The 20,825-nt window shown below is 41.6% G+C and overlaps 1 protein-coding gene across 1 annotated transcript in view; it reads right to left on the reverse strand.

Annotated features, from left to right (window-relative positions):
• Positions 1–853: 853 nt before the first annotated feature.
• RNGTT (RNA guanylyltransferase and 5'-phosphatase) overlaps positions 854–20,825 on the reverse strand; it is a 2,413,358-nt gene continuing 2,393,386 nt past the window's right edge. Inside the window, exon 16 of the mRNA XM_044066976.1 lies at positions 854–1,559. Within this exon, the coding sequence (XP_043922911.1) occupies positions 1,393–1,559 (167 nt within the window). The 3' untranslated portion in view covers positions 854–1,392. The remainder of the gene's footprint in view (positions 1,560–20,825) is intronic.

Genomic DNA, 20,825 nt, shown 5'->3' on the forward strand with positions numbered 1-20,825 from the left:
ATGTCATTTATTTTACTGCAGACATGCTGGTTCCATGTCAGATTACAAGGATATTCTAGCACACTGGTGACTTTCATTAATATTCAAATATGGATGTTCTAAGAGAAGAATCTCATACGAGATTTCTTTTGAGAGTTTTGAGAGAACTGAAACTTTCTTGACTCTTGCTTGTAGCAGTTCCTGGCGGTTGTGTGAGGAACTCTCTCAACTCTGCAGAATATACCCAACCAATATAAAGAAACTTTCTTGGAGACGAGCAGGTAAAATGCCATGCTTGTAATGACAACCACTACTTTTAACTAAAACAGAATAATGCTTTTGTACATTACTCCCAGAACCCTAGATTCCTCATAAAGTTTGCCTGACTACAAATGCAGCACTCCATATTCCGCAATGCCCGATTAATCATGAGAACATCCTTAACTGCCCAGAACCAAAAAAGGTGTAGAAATAGTTATATAGAACTGTGAAGAAATCACTGGGCATAATCAGGAAGCTTCCCAATAATCAGGGTTTATCAGAGACTGTGCCTGACAATAGTAATAGCCATATGACTCAGAAAAAATATCTCTCTCTGTACATGCAGTATTCCGTTTTTCACAATCTTAATTTGAAAAAATTAAGCTGCAACAGTGAGACCTGTAGTTAGATGCAGAACAATTTAGACACACAGACAACTGTAAGTACTAAAGCTGTGCACCAAAGTTGCTGCATTAGAGAGCACAGTGTGTATCCTAATTTGACAAAAAAATTGATTAGAGAAGTCAGACTAAATAAACAGACCAGTATAAAGACATTCTAGAAGCACTTAGCAATTACCCAAACAGAGGCATAATAATTTATGAAACAAATGTAAAGGTAACTAAATGCCTTTTTAATATTTAAAAAAGAACTGTGTAACAGGATAACGAATTAAAATTTTACATATCATTCAAATATTTTCAAAACTCAAAATAACACAACGAAAACCTGTTGCGGGCCTTCACATGTATCTTCCTAGAGGTAAAACAAGATTCATGATGACTCATAAAAGGAATGAATAAATCCTAACTTTATGACAGCTCTGTTTCGAAAATATTTTCACCACAAAATGTTCCATGTCCTCATTGACAATAGGTGAACCAGATGTAATCCGGAACAGCTGGCAAGTTCTAGAGTTCATTTTCCATAGTGTGCAAGGTTTCAATGAAACATGAGCAGATTTTTAGTGGACCATCCAGTAACCAAGCAAGGAGAAGAAAACTGAAAATATCCACGAGAATGTACGGAGCAGTCAGTGATGGTCGATTTTTTTTTACTGTTCATACTGTCATAAGGAATAGTTTTATCCTGTACATTTTTACTGCATTGATAAATCAGAGTACACATGTGTCACATGTTCGACCTCTACAATTATGGCATGGAGTGATTTTGCCTTTTGAATGGTGGTGGAGGCATAAGCATTGTGTCTGCCTCTGGGCCAGGTTTCCTTTTCTCTGAATGTGACATTGCCGTACATTTGTCAATGAAGTCAAACAAGAATTCCTTTGTAACAGGATTAGATATGCTGCTACACACAGCTGTAAGAAAAGAAGAAACAGATAATTTTTTTCATGCTATGAAACTTCTTTAAACATACACCAATACACTTAAGCATTTACCATGAAGGGCACACTTATGTAACATCTAATCACATCCAGATGACTTGCTTGGGTTAGAATGAAACAGCACAAAACAATCCAATGAACACAAATGCGGAAAGTCAGTGAACTTCATTAATGAGACAAGTATAACAGTATCCTGCATTCAGGCATTCAAGGACTCATCTGTAAAGTACAAGAGTACGAGAACATACTGGAGAAGACGACTGACGGAAAAATGGGAAAATGAGTATGGTCGAAGGGTACACAATAATGAAAAGGAAGTGTAAGTGTAGATATCTTAAAGACTGAAGAAGAACTGCAGTGGTAATAAGATAAAACGAGGTATTCTTATCTAAGGGTACTTTTTAGTAACTGCCTATGTCAAAAGGCAAGTACAGAATATTTAATATTCAATAACAAGTACAGATCATTTGCATACACTAAAATTGACACAGAATGCAAGAAGACCTTAATTAGCCCTAAACTTAGCCACACAATAAAAAATACTAAGATTCATATTCTCTCATCCTCTTAGTGCAATAAATCTGGACAAAGCCTAAAATGATGTGGGGGGGGGCAAAGATAGGGACAAACTTGAAATATTGTTCTTATAAACTTAGAAAGTTGCTAGAATAATAACATGATTTGTGTCGGCATGCAATTTTTTTAAGTATCTGAAGTCTGAAACTCAAATGAATGCCATTATTTTGGGACTTCAATCCACGGTGATTTTGACAGAAAAACATCAATCTTTTGAGGAGCAAACCAAAAATATGTCAAAAAACTGGACATTCAGTGAAAATCGCGCCAGTTGAGAGGTATGCCAAGGTTGTATGCACTGAAATTTATTACACTGCTGTGTTTCATAATTAAGCAAGTACAGAAAATGTACTCTTCACTGACAAGTACAGACTATTAACATGCAATGAAAGACTACGAAGGTAAGGTGTAAAAGACCTTACTTATCCTAGGAAGGCCAGCTATGCAATGAAATGTCGTGTGGCATGTTTGTTTGTTTGTTTGTTTGTTTGTGTCTTTTGGCTTTTCCTGGTTAGGGGTCGCCACAGCGGAACTCCGGTCTGCTAATGATTGGCAGTGGATTTTTACGTGCCAAGTTGCCAGCCCTGACGCGCAACCTTCAACGAAGGTACGCCCATTCACGCATGTCTCCACGCAAAAGACCCTCTAGCTGAGAATCGAACCGGACAGCGTCTTACTGTGCGGCGACAACGCATGGACATTATTATATTACTACAGTGTTTCATAATAACCACATTTACATGTATCCATAAGATTCTGAAATCAAAGGCAGTTATTAAATGCAAAATATTTAACACATTTAAAGTATGGGGGATACAATTTAATGTTGTTTGGTTGACTGGGAACAAACTTAACCAAGATCAATTAACCATGTACACCTGTGCGTCTTCCCTTAAACAGTCCTTAAGAAGCTGTTTGAATAAGTTGCATGTGTTGATTTTCTTACTCCCTGTGAGAGAGAGTTCCTTCTGGCAGATACTAATCTGCTTTCCTTCCTACTGTTAGATTAAAAGAACTCCAGTACAAAGAGGTGTGAAAAGATACAAATAAGCTAAACCAAAGTTTAATGATATGAGGAAATAAGCATAAGATAAAATGCCTGCCTTTTATAAAACAGACACAGAAGAGCACAGCAGTGAGCACAATTACGGCTTCTGCACAGTTTTGTGAACATTAGTTGTTTGAATGCACTCTGTATTGAAATATTAAGGATCACAATTTAAGCATTTTTTTTATTCATATGGGGTAATCTCCTCCACGTCCATTCAGGGAGCTGCTGCCCTGATTTTAATATAATTACCTCTAGGGTTACTGCATTTCAAAGTAAGAGGAAATGGTTAGTAGAATCCCTACCAATCACTATACATGTAAGTGTTGCTAAAGCTTGAAAGAAGAGCTTTATCTGGTGGCTAGTGTTTCCCCTCCCGATCTATGTAACAGTTAAATACCGGTAAGACACAGAAAAGAGAGTTCTGCCAAATGGTTAGTGCTCCCTGCACTCAAGGACTTCTAGTGGCTAGTGGTCACCCCTATCCATTCATATCGGCTCTGTTCTCATTATTCTAGGGGTGAATAAGTATACCAGCCACCCCAACCCACCCTCAAATACAACACATACATACACACACAGCTCTCTCCCCACCCGATCACACTAACAAACATACTCATACATTCACCCATTTACATTTGAGCGTGTGCACACAGACACACACACACTCACACACACACATACATACATATCTACTCCCTATTTAACCCTCCCCTTCTGCTAACTCCCAAGGACGCACACACCACACACACACACACACACACACACACACACACACACACACACACACACACACACACACACACACAACCCCTTACAAACAGTCACGCACATACACCATAACAATACCTGACCAGTAAACTCCCCAGCTCTCACCTCTACTGCAATGCATGAACATGGCCCAAAGGCAGTGATCATTATCATGAGTGTCTAGGAATGGCTGCACTAGTCTACACAGCCGAGTGATTCTCTGAATCGCTCAGATGAGCAAACAGGTTACCCACAGGCAGTTTTGTGGGGAAGCACAAAGCTGATTCACAAGTGCCTCTCCCCAGACTTCCTCAGTAGCATTCTATGCGGCTCTGTCTACAGCCCGCTGTGGTGCTGCATTTATAGGGCTGTTTCTGAATTCAGAAAAGTTACCACAAGCTGTAAACTCTGCATACACCTCACAGTAATCTTCAATCAATTCCCCCAAAGTGACTACGTAAAGAAAAAGTGAAAATGTCTAATTCCAAAGTGCCAAAAGAACGGGTCCACTGCTCGAACAAGGAAAAAGTTGCAAAACCACCAGTATTCCCCCAAAGTATCTTTGATGTCCAACATCCATCACATAAATGTGTTCTCCACAATTCTGATAATGAAAAAAAACATGAGCTGAAGTAATGTTACTTTGGGTATGAAATGACATTTATTTTTTCTTACATTCTGATCACTTGAAAAAACAAAAAGTTGACGGCACATTAAAATCTCAAGACAAACAAAGCTGACACATGAAAAATAAAATAATCTAAGGTAATTACTTTAGATAAGAAACAGCAGGTTCATTGTGTGATAACACAAAGCTTCTCTACCAAGAATCCAGTTTCATAGTTGGGGGAAAAGTATAGTTGTATGTCAACTTATCATAACTGTAGATGTTCAAAAGCAGTTACTACTGCAGTCATAACTTGTAGGAAATCCCTATCACTGGCTGAGTCTGATATCTGGCCAGACTCTCAGAAATGTGGACCCTTTCCACTTTCACTGCTGACATCCCATTTTCTTAGATATCTTCATGTGCATAGTATAAGTGATGTTCACTTGTACAATTTTTTTTTCTTGCCCCCAAGCAGGGCAGAACCATGAATATGTCAGGGACTGCTGGGCAGAAACATGTCTGTGTAAAGGACCGCTGGATTGGTTTATCCCAGGAACTCAGCCAGTGGCACAGCAAATATAAACCCTCTTTAGAATACCTGAACAAGAACAGGAGGAGGTCAAAGCACAGCAATGAAGGGGAAAGGGTATATGTGGACTCGCCCCAGCCTCTCAAGCCCCTCACAGCCACACTGCAGTGGAGGTAGGTTGCCTACAAAACTGTACTATATACTTCCTGGCTCAATGCTGAAGTCATACGTTACAAGGAAGATTCACAAAAATCTTCCAGTCATAGCAGGTGGTTAGGTTAATGCCTGGATTAGGATTGGAAGATGTCTTTCAGGACAGTAGAGGCAAGTCCAACACCAGCCCTAGACATCTTAATTCTGCAGGGTTGGCGGTTTCCAAGATGACTGGCACATTAACCTGTAGTAGCTGCAGTGCCACTTGCTGAATATGAGGTCTGACTATCATAAAAGGAGTTGCCCTCAGTCTTACAGCAAAAGTTAATGCAATGTGCAAGCTGCTATTAAAAGAGTTATGTACTTACCATAACTTGGTATCTGTGTTATTCTGTCATTAGTCCTTACAGTAGCATCCTGGAGCTGTCACTGGATCTGAACCAGCAACTTTAGTGTAGATAGATCTAAGGCTCAAGCTCCTCTCTCTCCCATAATCTCCTGCTGCCCTCTAACCCACAGATCAAGTGCTAACATAGTCAGTATTGCTACGACCCAAAAGGAAGAAAGAAAAATAGCTGTGGACCCACAACACTCCAACTTCCTCAGAAGATCCAACAAGGAAGGGTGGCAGGAGGGAAATGTGAAGAATGATGACATAGGATAACACAGATGTCAAGGTATGGTAACTACGTAACTCTTTATCTGATGTTATCCATGTCATTATTCCTCACAGTAGGGTCAGAGGGTCTATATTAGTTGATCGAACGTTTAGTTAATCGAATAACTAAACGTCAATCACTAATAATCGAACACACAAAACTGCGAATGGCAGTTTCCACTCAGCGAAACAAGTCAATTGGCCGTTGCGCAGAGTTCGCCCTTTCTTCAATGTGGAGTGATCTCAGAGTTGGTATATTTAGTTAGGGGTTGTGGGGGGCACAGCCCCCACTTCATTTGTGTTTATTACTTTTTTTTTTTTTCTGTTGGGCAATGGCATTATTTCCCTGAGTGGAAACTGCCGTTCGATGTTTTCTGTGTGCGATTATTAGTGATCGACCTTTAGTTATTCGCTTAACTAAATGTTTGATCATCTGATATAGACGCGGGTCAGAGTCCCCAGCTACAATCTACCCTGGTATGCCTCAAGGAAAGACATACCAAAGCACTGTGGAGCCAAAGGAAGCCCTGTCCCTGGAAACCAAATCGAGTTTCTAATGTGATATAAAGGTGTGAGGATTAGACCAATTGGTAGCAGCACAAACATCATCAATGGAGAGTCTGTCCATGAAGGGCGAAGAGGTAGCCACAAACCTAGCAAATGAGCTCTAACATTTCCCGGAACCTCAAGATACTTGTTGGTGTAGAATGTCACTTTAGAAACAGGGAGGTCATGTCTATTCGGGGGAAAAAGCCACAAAGAGCTGGTCTGATCTGCAAAACTCCTTAATCCTATGCAGATAAAATTGCAATTGCCTGTACAGAGTATACTTTCCTTTATTGGAATAACTGGGAGAGAAAACTGGTAACTGAATACATTGCTTCAGACTGGATTCAGTGGAAACCTTAGGCAAAAAGGATAGATTTGTTCTAAGAGACACACTATCTTTGTGAAAGACCATATATGGGGGAGCAATTGACAGACTTGCAGCTTGGACACCCCTTTAGCCAAAGTTATGGCTACTAGGGAAGGCAGTTTTCCATGACAAAAATGTGAAATTGCATGAACTAGCAGGCTGAAATGGGCTCCGAGTCAGAGATTGCAGCACAAAGGTTAGATCCCGAGGTGGCGAGGAATTCTTAACGGGTGGTCTTAGAAGGAAAATGCCTTTCATGAATGCTTTACAGAGTCTGGAAGAGAACATAGATTCATTATTCTCAAGAAAACTGGAAACAGCAGCCAACTGAGCTTAACAGTAGAAAAACTCGCCCCTTCTTGAAAAAGTGAGGACAACAACAAAAGAATCTCTGGCACAGAAGCAGAAAAGGAGTCCAGATTTCTGCTCTTAGCCCAGACAGAAAACCTTTTCCTTTGCTACAATAAACCTTTCAGGTGGAAGGTTTTTGGGAGGCTAGGATAATATTCTTGATAGGGAAAGCTAGCCTGGACAGTTTCAAAATCATTGGAATTGGAGAAACCGTGCTGTTAGACGAAGGTTCTGAAGATTGGGAACATGCAGCCCTAAAGTATGGCAAATAAGATCCTGAAGGGGATCCAGTATCCAAGGGGATACTGGAGGTGAGACCTTAGGAAGGGAAACCATGGCTGATGAGGCCAGAAGGGGGCAATGAGGATCAGGGATGTCTTCAGGCATTACGCTTTCTGCAAAACTTTCTGGATAAGAGGGCTAGGAGGGTAAGTGCAGAGGAGATCCGGAGGCCAGTCATGGACTACAGCATCCCTTAGTGGCTCCCCAGCTGGGGTGATCAGAGTGAAGTACATGCTGCATTTCTTGTTGGTGGGGAGGCAAAGAGGTCGCAGCACGGTTGACCCCAATGACTGAAAATCTGCTTTGCTACCATCGGACTGAGGGACCACTAGTGAGGTCTCAGAATGGTTCTGCTGAGTTTGTCAGCCAACACATTGGAGAACCCAGCTATATGTATTGCAAGCAGAAAACACATGGAGAACATCACCCATTTCCACAGTCTCATGGCCACTCTGCACAATGGGTAAGATCCTGCTCCAACCCTGTTTGTTGATATACCAGACCACTGCCATGTTGTCCATCTGAACTGCAATTGTCCCCAGAGGAAGGCAATCTTGAAAGGCTTGTAACATTAGTAGAACTGCTTTCATCTCTAGGACATTTATGTGTAATTTGGTCTCTATGGAGGACCACGTGCCTTGAACTGTCTTCCCCAGGAAATGTCCCCCACCCCAAAAGGGATGCATCCGTGGTCACTGTGGCCTTCACTACAAGGAGCGAAAAGGGTCTGCCTAAAATGAGGTCCTGAGACTGAAGCCACCAAAGAAGGTGTCATCTGCACATTGGCATCAATTTTATGGACATAGGTTGAGACAGAAAGGGCCATTGAACTGCCAGGGTCCACTGTAAAACCCGCATATGGTACCTTGCTACTGGCACAAGCTAAACGGTTGTGGCCATGGATCCTAGGGTCTGAAGAACCAAGTGGACCAAAGGATTTGAAAGATTTAAGACATGCATGACTTGCTCCCAGATCAGCTGTACTCTGCGTAGAGTCTAGCTGGACTCCTGTGAACTCTAATTTTTGTGCAGGGACCAGATGGGACTTCGAGAGGTTCACTGTAATCCCCAACTGACTGAAAAGGAGGAGGAGGACATCTTGGATGTTTTGTGACAGTCAATGCCTCATGGGTGCTGTGGGAAGCCAATTGTCGAGGTACGGAAACACCAGGAATCCCTGCAGCCTCAGGTAAGCTGCCACTGCTGCAATACATTTGGTAAACATCTGGGGGCTGTGGTGCTTTCAAAGGGCAGGGCTCTGAACTGATAATGACTGGTCCCTAATCGAAAGTGAAGGTGTCTCCTCGAGCACCTGCCTATCTTGATGTGATAGTAGGTGTACTGGAGATCCACTGAGCACATCCAGTCACCCTTCCTTGCGTAACAGAGGCAGAACTTGGAATTCTTGACCGACAAATTCAACTAGCGGAGGTCCAGAATAGGGCACAGGTCCCCGGTCTTTTTTGGCACTAAAAAAAAAAAGTGACAGTAAGTTTCGGATCCTCTTTGTCGTGTTCCGACCTTTTGGATGGCTCTTTTTTGAAGAAGTTGTACAACTTCCTTGAAGGCCAACTCCCTCTGGTGGGGTGGTATGTCATGGAGATACCTTCATATAGGAGGGGGTTGAAAAAAGGGAATGAAATAACCCCTAGAAACGATGTTTAACACCCACTGATCGGAGGTGATGCTTGTCCAGGCTAGTTGGTGAAGGGAAAGATGACCCCCGACTGCCTGCAGGGTAGGGCAGTCAGACAATGCTCCAGGAGCGCTGAAAGGGCTGCTCACAGAAAGGTTCCTTGGAGCCCTGATTTTACAGACCCCCTGACTCTAGAGCAGCATCTGCTGTTGAATCTTCTCCCACTGCCTCTGGAAGAGGAATCCTCAGGTGTGTCCTGGAAGGAAGACTGTGACCTCTGGAACCACTTCTTCTTAGTTCCTTGTTGAGTCTTTGAAAACAACCTCTGAAGAGTAGAAAATTTTATCCCAACCGCGGACATGGTCTTCCCTTTTGGCTCACTAAGAGTTAGAGTGTCTTTCACAGAAAGTCCAAAGAGAGTGGACACATCAAAGGGAGCACTGGTAAAAGATGCTTTGAAAGCCTCCGCAAACCCTCATAGATGTAACCAAGCATGCCGCCTTATAGCTATGCCAGTACCTGCCACTCAAGAGGTAGCTTCCGCTGCATTGGAAATTAACCTCATCAAGGAATTTGTGAGGGACTTCAAGTAGAGAGCTTGGGAGACACCTTCTTGAGGTCCTCTTTCGGTAACAACTCTGTAAGGGAAGTGGTGACTTCTTTGACCAAGTCCCTTTGAAGAGGGGTGAAGTGTGCCAGGTAATTAATTGCCCTCAGTCCAAAAATAGCTGAGGCAAACATATGCTTCCCATGCTGGTCAGTAACGTGAGACTCTCTGTTTGGGGGATGGACCATGGAACTCTGCTCCACCAGCTCCTTTTTGGTGGCAGCAGCAACCACAATGGCATCAACTGACACTCCTTTGCTCCAGAAGGCTCTGTCTACAGGAGGACTAAGGAACTTATCTGCTCGCTTAGGCACTAGCTCCACAGTGTCACACTCCTTCCAAGTCCTGTTGGTGATAGGATCCTCCAACTCATCGGCAGTGGGGAGACACCCAGGATGTAGATAGGCCCATCCTGACTGCCTTCAGGAACACAGACTCCTCCAAAGATGGAGGTTGGGGAGACCATCAGCCCTTTTGCTTCAGGATCTCAAGGATGTCCCCAAAGGAGACATCGTTGGGCGGAGATCTGGGGACCTGTCTCCTTCATCAAGGTCCATGTCTGTGAGGAACTCCATGGGAGAATCCAAGTGCCTCCTCTTGCACTTTCTCTTATGGGGTGCCTCCTCTGTGGGTGGCTCAAGGGATGACTTGGAAGATGCGGGGGACCCTAGGAGGGATGGAAACCCCCCTGAAGGTTAGAAAGGGACAGCTGACCCCAGATAGGATGGGAGGCTTCACCATTCAAGGTACAGAAAGGTACGGATGGACCCAGAGGGAAGCAAGATGTTGCTCCAGTCCTGGAGAAGTTCCTCTCTTCCACCCGGAAGGCAAACCGGCTGAAAACGGTCTCATCTTGATTCATAGAGGGCAAAGACATGTGGTAAGGAAGAACAGACCCCAAGACAGCACCACAGCACAGTAGCCCCTGGATGATACCAGTCTAGAACTATCAAGGGCTGAGGCCCCCAGGGAAGAGATCAGTCTGAAAGGCCCGGACCTGACCCCAGTCCACTGAACCAGCGCTGACCATTCCGGCACATGGGCCACTCTGGTCTGAGGGTGGAGGAACAGAGTAGGACAGGGACCCTGAGGAAGTTGAGAATAAAGGAATACTTGGCCCCATTGGGATCTGACCGCAGGTATCCAGGTCCTGAGATTCCAATGTCCTTGTAGTCAGAAGAGGAGAATGGTGAGAAGGCATTGGGGAGGCTCCTCTAGCCAGGTGGGCTGGGGATGCCAGAAGACCCAACTTTATCTGGGCTTTGAGGAAGTCCCTCATCATCCTATCCATATCCAATGGCAACAGACTCCTGGAAGACCTGGAGGAAGTGGAGGAGTGGGTAGACTTGGCAAGGGATCCAACCCTGGACTCCGAAGACCTATGTCTATGCTCCGGAGTTTAGCTCCGAGGCCTAGGAGCAGAGAGAAATAAATGTCTGAAGGATCCAGGCAAAGTTGAATCCTCTATAATTACAGGAGGACCCGACAAGCCAGTCGGTATGAAGGTCAAGAGAAGGAAGCTGCCAGATCCGACGAACTGGTTGGAATCCGAAGCTGGTCTGGCCTTGTTCGGATCAGAGGGCCTCCGATCTGAGGAGGCCCTGGATCCAGTAGGAGAGTCCATAAGTCTGGAATCCAAAAAACTCGATCTGAGATAGCCTGGGCTGGAGGCTGATCTGGAGATCCAGGATCAGACAGCCTAGGTTTCTTAGAAGCCTCAGAAGGGATAGAAGAAAACATTAATCGAAAAGAGACTAAACAGTCTAAGGGAAAAAAGGCACCAAACGCCTAACTTATAAAGTGGACGCTACCCTGTGGAAAAAACTAGGATGACTAAGGGAGGGGAGGAAACTAACACTATGACTAAGACTAAATTAAAGTAAATTAACACTAATTCTAGCTATGAGCTGAAAAAGGTTAAAGAAATCACTCATCTGAGTGACAGCCAATGGATCATGTCCGAAGCAGAATGCAGCAAACAAGATCTGAGGGTTAGAGGGCAGCAGGGGATTTTTGGAGAGGGAGGAGCTTGAGCCTTGGATCTGTCTAAGCTAAGGTTGTCAGTTCAGATCCTATGTAGGATCCAAGACCCCACTGTGAGGGATAATGAAATGGATAACATTAGATCAGTTTGTTTTGTCACTGATAATCATTCTATTTTCTAAAGTTTAATTCTGTCTAGGTAATACTGCAATTGCCTATGTACATCCAAAGACTGCAGAGTTTTTTCAACCTATTTGTGGATAATGAAAGAAAAAGTACATTTGTGTAAGTAAGCTTACTAACTTAAAAACGAGCACAAAAACCAAGTAAAAAGCAGCTCCACGGGTAGAAACACTCAGTCCAGGAATCACAGGTGTGGTACAACCAGAAATAAATTGAAGTTAAATAACTTTAATAAATAAAAACAGAAAAATTAATCACGCGCTTTCGCCTGGTTCCTACCAGGCTTTATCAAGATCTTGATAAAGCTTGGTAGGAACCAGGCGAAAGAGCTTAAGTAAACTTACCACAACAGATGATGTTCCAGTGAACACTGTTGCAGTAGCCTAAGCTATATTTGTTATATCCTGACAAGAATTTAATAGACCGCCAGCTTCCAAAGTCAGCTCGAGCTAAGCTGAATAAATGACAAGTTTGGGCCCCAAGCCCCTCAGTGATTCCCTGCCAAAAAGACAGGGCGGCTAGGAAGAAAAAAAAAATAACCACATTCTGGCATAAACAACACACCTAAAAACAGAGAGGATGGGGCAGGGGAGTGGTTACTGCAGCAGTGATCATTTGTACTTCTACTGCTATGGTAAGTTTACTTCTATAACTGTACTATGTTCTTCATACTGATAAGTGCTGCAGTAGCCTACACAATATGGAGAGATTATCACAGCGTACACATTTTAGGAGGTGGAAGGAGAATAGATCAGAAGCTCCTGGAGAATGGTCCTAGCAACTCCTGATCTAGGACGAAAGAATCAAGCTTATAGTGCATTGTAAAAGTATGTACAGAGGACCGTGTTGCTACTTCTAGAATACTTCTAGAATCCAACCCTTTCCAAAAGCCATAGTTGAAGCCAAGCCCGTATAGAGTGGACCTTGACCCTGACTGGAATAGTTTTTTTGTGGTGAGTACAACAAAAGGTAATATACAGCCTTAGACAACTATTTGGAAACAGTTTGCTTTGATACAGGTTGTCACTTTTTCATGCTTTCATAAGAAATGACCAACTGATCCGAAAATCTGAAAGATTTTGTTTTGTCAAGATAGTACCAGAGTTGTCTGTGGACATCCAAGGTATAGGATATCCTTTCTCTCTCACTTTTAAGTTCAGGAAAGAAAACAGGGATATGGATAGCTTGGCTTAAAGTAAATTTGGATACCACTTTAGGCATAAAAAGAGGATTATTTCTCAAATAAACGCTGCTCCTGTGGAAAATGACGTAGGGTTGACTCACTATAAAAGCTTGTAAGTTATTTACCCTTCTTGCAGAGGTCACAGCAATCATGAAAACTCCATGTTAAGAATGTTAAGTCAGCCAGGTTTGGAAGTTCAAATGGAGCAAGTGCTGGCTTCTCTAACACAAAATTAAGATCCAAAGAAGGGCCACAGGAATTCTTGGAGGCTTCCTGTGCAAAACCCATTTCAAAAACATTTGACATTTGAATGCACTGAAAGAAGAGGAACCATAGGTAGACTTGCTCAAATGGCTGACAAATGAATCTTGAGAGAGGAGCACGAAACGCCAGAGGATAGTAACTCACATAAATAATGTAAAACCACAGAACAATTAGCCCTGTTTGGGCACTGGATGTCCTTGTATTCAGATGAGGTCCAATGAAATCTATGACCTAAACGGGATCCAACTGGGATTTCTGCATGTTGATAGTTATTCCTAGAGTTGGGGCTTGCTGTAGTAAGTAGTCTCTGGCTTAAATGAGTAGATACCTGGTTGCAGCATTTAGAAGCCAGTCGTCCAGATACGAAAAAAAATGGTAGCCCTACAGTCTGATATGTGCTGTCACCATTGCCAAGCATTTGGTGTGCACCCTGGGCACTGTGGTGAGACCAAACATGAGTGACCTGAACTGGTAATGGCTGGCTCCCACCCCAAAACATAGGAACTGCCTGGAGCATCTGTCCATTTTTATGTAGTAGTATACATCCTTCAGGTCCACAGAGCACATCCATTTGTCCGCCTTCAAGAAAGGCATGATGGACTGGAATGTGACCCTCCTGAACTTTGTGTGCTTTATCGATTTGTTCAGAGAGGTCAGATCCAGAACAGGTCTGAAGACCCCTGTCTTTTTGGATACTAAAAAGAATCTGGAGTAAAAGCCCAATATGACTTGATCAGGGAAGACCTCTTAGATACTCTTTTTTTCAAAAGCTTTTCTATCTTGTAGGCCACATCCTCCCTCTGATTGGGTGGAACACTGAGGATGTATCATTTATTCTTGGAACTTTCCAGAAACGGAATGAAGTATCCTCTGGATATGATCCTTAGCACCCCATTGTCACTTATGATGGCCTCCCAGGCTTCTGGGTGCAAGGAGAATCACCCTCAGACTGCCTCCAGAACAGGACAGTCAGGCAACTGTTCAGGATCACGGGAAGGGCTTGTCCTGAAAGGTTTCCCACACTGCCTGATTTTGCAGATTCTCTCAACCGCGTGGGCGGTTTCTTCCATTTTGATTATTCCTCCCCTCTGCCTTGGGTGGAAAATTCTCCCTGAGTGTCCTGAATAGGACCATGCAACTTTCGAAACCACATTTTCTTACTCCTACACTGGTTACTGGAGAAGATCCTTTGTAGGGTAGAGAAATGTATTCCGAAGGCAGACAAGGTCTTTCAGTCTTCCTCACTCTGGAAGAGAGTCTCACGAACAGTAGGTCCAAACAAGGTGGAGTCATCAAAGGGGGCTTTAATAAAGGCTTGTTTGAAAGGCTCTGCAAAATCACACAGCCTCGTCTAGGCATGATGCCTCATGGCAATGCCCAAACCGGCAGCCCTTGAGTTACCCTCTGCAGTGTGAGAAATAAACCTCATGGACACACTGGCTAGTGACTGTAAGGAAGCTAGTCTAGAGGAAAAGGTTTTCTGATCCTCAGCGGACATGGACCCAGGAGTCCAGCTAGAAAGTACCTTTTGTAGCCTTGTAAAGTGAGACAAATACTTTTAATGCCCTCAACGTGAATGTGGAAGTAGCATAAACTCTCTTGCCAAGTCTGTCCAATGCCTGGGATTCTATATTCGGGGATGGACAGAGGAGTTCTCCTGGGCAACCTCCTTCCTGGTGGCTGCCACAACAACCATGGCATCTACAGAGATACCCTCGGCCCAAAACAACTTATCTGTGGGGACACTGAGAATCTTGTCTGCTCTTTTCAAGACCGGCTCTAATGTGTCTCATTCCTTCCAAGCCTTGGAAGACACCAGTTGGATCAGCAGGTCGGCCAGGGGCCCAGGTATTAGATGGGCCAGACCCAAAGGCCTTCCACAACACAGATTTCTCCGAGGATGGGTTTTTGGGTGGACCAACCACCCCTGTGGCTCAGGATTTCTAAAATGTCTCCAAAGGAGACATCACTGGGTGGCGAATTTGGGGACCCTCCCCCTTCCTTAAAATCCATGTCTGTGGTAACGGATTCCATAGGGGAATCAATGTGTTTCCTTTTACACAGCCTCTTCTGAGGGACCTCCTCAGTGGGAAGCTCCAGGGAGGTATCGGAAGATACCTGGGGTTCAATCATGGGGAAAGTGTGGAAGCTTTGGGGTACCAGCTGTCCACGTGACAGAACGGAGGCATCGGGCACCAAAACAGTATGGGTGGGGGTAGGTACCGTGGCCGAGGGGGTCTCCTTGGATGAGAGAAAACCCTCCCCACCACTTTGAAAGCTGAAGGACTCGGAACCACATAGAGCTGTCATAACAGGGCCAAAGCCACCACAGCCAACACCTCAAGGAGAGCTTGAGCCTCCTGCTCCAAAGAGGGAGCTGGAGCTGAGCTATCAAAGACAAAACCTACAAGGGGAAGAGAAGGCTCCAAAAGCTTTGGAGTTCACATTATCCCCCCAGAACTGACCTCGATGCCATGGCTCCAAGACGCACTTGGCACTGAAGCCAGTGGGTCGGGGAAACTGCTGGAGGAGAAGAGGAGATCTCTGTCAGTTCCAACACCTCGGCATCAGAGCCCCCTGGCGAAACCGAGGGGCAGATCAAAGAAGGAGCCAAAGGTCAGAACAGTAAACCTCTCATGGATCTAAATGTGGATAAAGCAGAAACAAACCCCATCTGAATCTGGGCCTCGAGGAACTGCCTTATCATTCTGCCGACATCCTTGTAGGAAAGGCTTCGGGAAGACCTGGAAGATGCTGGGGGGGGTTCTCAAGGATCTCTTGAGAGATCGGGAATGAGGTCTTGGAACCTGTACTGTCAGAGCCAAGCTGGGCACCAACAAAGGAGGAGCCAGTGGCAAGTCACTCGATTCTGGGACAACAGAGAGTGACTGGGAAGGAGAAGAAGTCAGAACCGAGCTCCATGCTGACCAAGTCGGGTCCAATAACTTTGGAGCCTTTTTAGGTGGCTCTGAAGAGTAACACATGGGATAGCGCTTCCTGCTCTCTCTCAGAGGCTATTAGACTTCGTAGGAGAGGGTTGAGCCCCTGATGTTGATGGTACCTCCGGGATGGCAAAAGGAGGCATCAAGCCTTTAAGGACCAGCTTACTCTTTTTGTCCATTAGAGCCTGGGGGTGGAAGGCCTGATAAATCACGCAAGGAGCCTCAAGATGAGAAGGCCCCAAGTAATAAATACACTCCCTATGGGTGCCAGACAAGGGAATCTTCTGCTCACAGGAAGCACATCTCTTAAAACCTTGGAGTTTCTCAGACATTGAAAAGAAAAAAATAGGGGGGGAGGAACAGAGCCTGAATGGCTAACTGAAAGCAGCAGTATTTTAGAGCACCATATAACTAGTTAAATAAGACAAGAAAAAAACATTCTTTTTTTTTTCTTCAAAGTTTAAAATCTTATAGATAAAGGTCTAATTTACATAATTAGAAACTTTGGTGAAATTTTACAAATAATTTCCTGTCAAAAAGCTTGGAGATATATTCACTTGTTAAAATGAGCAACTCAAAGAATTCTCACCAGGATGCTGCCTTAAAGAAGTAACTACAACAGATGGCATCTACCCTGCAGGAGTTGTCTTTTAAGATGGATGATTTTAAAGAGAACCTGGAAAATCTTAAAACAAGCAGTAACAGGCTGACACCCTCAAGGAAATGCTACACCACCACCAGACAAGGATAACAGGAATAAAGTTTTCTCTAAATGACTTAGAAAGCAGACTTAAGGAAGAGGAAACACAGAAAAATCTGCTTCTTAAACAAAACACTTGGTTGGTTAATAATGTAGATGACTTGGAAAATAGGGAGAGGAGAAATAACATCAGGATTTTCGGATTACCTGAAAACACAGAAGGTGAGGATATTATTTCCTTTTTATCAAGCTGGATCCCTGACTTTTTAAATTTAAAAGAATGATTTTCCTTTGGCATTGAAAGGGCACACAGAGCTCTTGGAAAACCTGCCACTAACTCAAACTCTCCTCCTAGGTCAATAATTATCAAATTTCTTTCATACCTGGACAAGGAACTGATTTTAAGATCCGTTTGGAGGAAGGCACCTCTAAAATATAAACAGACCCTGATAAGATTTGATAATGACTATTCCTCTAGAATAATGGAACAAAGGAAAAAAGTGTGGCCAATGATAAAGTTTCTGAAACAAAATAACATCAAGGCACAACTTGCATATCCAGCTAAGATAAGAATACTGTCTGCCAACAAGATGAGGACTTTTATTGACTTCGAGGAAGCCTCTTCATTTATTAAAACTAATAATGTGATTACTTTACCAGAAGATATGGATTGGATGTCACATTCTCTCGAGAGAACAAAAGAAACAAATGTCTGGACAGATGTAAAAAAGAAAAAGCAAAAGACTGATACTGTTACAGCCAAATCTCTCAAAGCATCTACTATGATATGAATTGTTTTAACATTACTTTAAAGGACCAATTTTACTGCTTGGAATTTTAAAACAAGGGTAACTAACTACTGAAATCTTTATCTATATTTTTTAAAATAGATGACACATGAGAGTTTTCACATTACCTCAGATATGTAAAACAGGGTACTTTTCTTTCACAGAAGAAGGGTTATACAGCACATAAAATATTTATACTGTAAATCAACATACATAGTATATGTGTATTTTCTCTTAATTTTCTCTTTTCTTTCTCTCTTCTCATTATTTATTTTAACTGCATCTTGTCTCCCTTTCTAAAGTCTCTATACTAATATAGTCTGTATATATTTAATGACTCACTATCCATACATAGATAAATAATAGTCTAAAATAATCTATAATCTAAAATAATCTAGTTTTAAGGTAGACTAACTGAAACAGTGAACTTAATTAATTGTTATTTTAATATTTATTAGATATTTATTAGATTAATGATAGTCACTCTTATGCTTATTGGGATTGGGGACATGTTCGTGATTAACTCTGAAATGTTCCATTCATGTACTCATGTCCTTTGAATTATTTCCTTTTAGTATTAACAAATACATAAAAAAGGAGGGGGAAATGTACTGTTGGTTAAGAGAAGTGAAGCTTTCTTCACATTCTGTTTGCGTTGCCATAGCAACAGTAAACAATTGCTGCAGTTTCTAAGGACAATGTGAATCTGCAAAGTGCATTTAGCATCACAGATAACAAATAATAAGAAAAAGTAATGTTTAGTTATTAAAATGAAAAACAACCTAAACAAGGTAAAATAAATACATAATAGGACTATTTGTACATATTTTATGATTTATCCTCATAGGATTACATATTCCTGGATCTGATGAAGCATGTTTTTACATGTGAAAGCGCTTATCCGTTGAATATACAATAAATTTAACTGAATTCTTTGAGCCTGGTGGTCCTGCCTTGTGTTTTTACCTTATATTCCTGAAAACACAACTGAAATGTTCCCAAACTACATGTGCAATGAAATGCAGCTGCTTGATTAAAAGGTATTACTCATTTTAACATGCTGATTCCACAAGCTGTCTGCACTGTAAACGTTTCATTTTATATGTTACTTGAAACTGATAGTCTCTAGAGCACTTGAAAAGATACATACTACTTTTTGCAACATGTTGTTTTTGCAGTTACCTCACACTCTGTACAAACTCACTTGGCAACTGATAGCTATTCATTTAAAATATCAGTTTAAATATTAAATGTGCCCTTGAAATGCTACTGACATTTTGACAAAATATAATGTGAACTGTAAAATGAATGACTTGAAAGAAGTGAAGTAATGCATAGATTTCAAAGTCAGTTCTTGACACTACAGTAAAAATGTATATTCACAAGGAAGTATTGAAATATTTTAGTTTTCCAGTTAAAATAGCTTACTGTCAACATTTTGCGATATCAGAAAGTTTGAAGAGCTATTCTTTGTCTTTATAATGATTATCAGACAGATGTTAGACTCTGCTTAGTTTAGTGAATAGTCACATATGTTTATGAGGAAAAGTGGACTCAATTACTCACATTGGACTACACATCCCTGGAAACTCAACTGAAATGTTCCCAAATTACTTGTGAATTTAAATGAAACTGCCTGATTAATGAGCAGAATTTACTTTAACAACCTGAATCCATATGCTATCTGCTCTATATATGCTACATTTTATCTATGTCACTTGCATATGACAGTCTCTAGAACACATGAAAAAATACATATTTTTGCAACATGCTATATTTGCACTAATCATACATTCTAAACTAACTCAATTGGTAACAGACAAGTTATTTATTTGAAACATCAGCCTAAATATTAATTGTGCCCTTGAAATATTGTTGTCATTTTGACAAAACAAAACCTGAATTGAAAAAGGAATGATTTGAAGAAGTGAAGTTCTGTACAGATTTCAAAGACAGCTATTGACACTACAATATAAGTAGAAATGTATACGTGCAAGGAAAAATTGAAATGCTTTATACTTTTAGTTAAAATAACTTATTGTTAACTTTTTGCTTTATCAGAAAATTTAAAGAGCTAGGAAATTATTTCTAATTTGTCTTTATAATGTTTACTAAAGTGATGTTGGTCACTGAATTGTTTAATGGATTGCAAGTCATGTACAAGACGGACTACTAATGTTATTTCTGTTTACCTATGTTTGCTGAATTTCCTTTATTAGTACTGATTTAAAACAAGGGAAAGAAAGGGAAGGGAAATCTCTATTTTTGGTCAAGGGAGGAGAGGCTTAAGAGTATTCTAACTTCCCCAAGATCTCTCTAAGATGCTTTAAATACTATTTGATTAATACTTACCTAAGGTAAGTTTTGATTACCATATAGGTACCTTCACATTCATTCTAGACCTGATGTGATTATCCATTCTGGAAGCAGGAGGTGCCCTATGCAGGATGGGAATTGTCAGGGTGATCATAGTTCATTCTTAGACTCTGCTTTGTAAATATATAAATATGTAAAAGCACTGCACACTAGAGTGTAGGGCACCTCTACTCAGAGTCAGGATACCACTGATAAGCCATGTCTTTTCGTAAGTGTAAGATGAAGTTGGTGAGCTGAAGAGGGGGAAAGTAAAGGAAGACAGTACACCTACAGTAAAATTCATATTTCATTGGTAATCACTCATTGTCTCCTGTAGAGTCCTTTTAGTCAAATTATTTTAGTAATAATCTATTTGTTGTTGGCTTATTTAGTGTATGCTCCTCTGTTGCATTTAATTTATCCAAAAAGACATATCTGACATGTTTGGGATCTCTTAAGGGTAACTAAATATTGGATATTTTCTAAGTCAACATAATAATTGTTTACATTAACATTCAATCCTAATATATAAAATACTATAGAACAATAATACAAAAATAAAGAATGTTATATCTCTTTTAAGAAAATTCTCCATATAATAATTTAACATATGGAGCTCAGTTGATATTGTTGGTTAAAGGTATGAGTGATAATACAATAGATCTATCTTTATCTATTGGATTAGGAATGACTTTCATTCCAGGTTTAATGGGAAATTCATATTT

This window comes from Protopterus annectens, chromosome 1.part0 (assembly GCF_019279795.1).
Source record: "Protopterus annectens isolate FY-2018-M chromosome 1.part0, PAN1.0, whole genome shotgun sequence".
Lineage (NCBI taxonomy): Eukaryota > Metazoa > Chordata > Ceratodontiformes > Protopteridae > Protopterus > Protopterus annectens.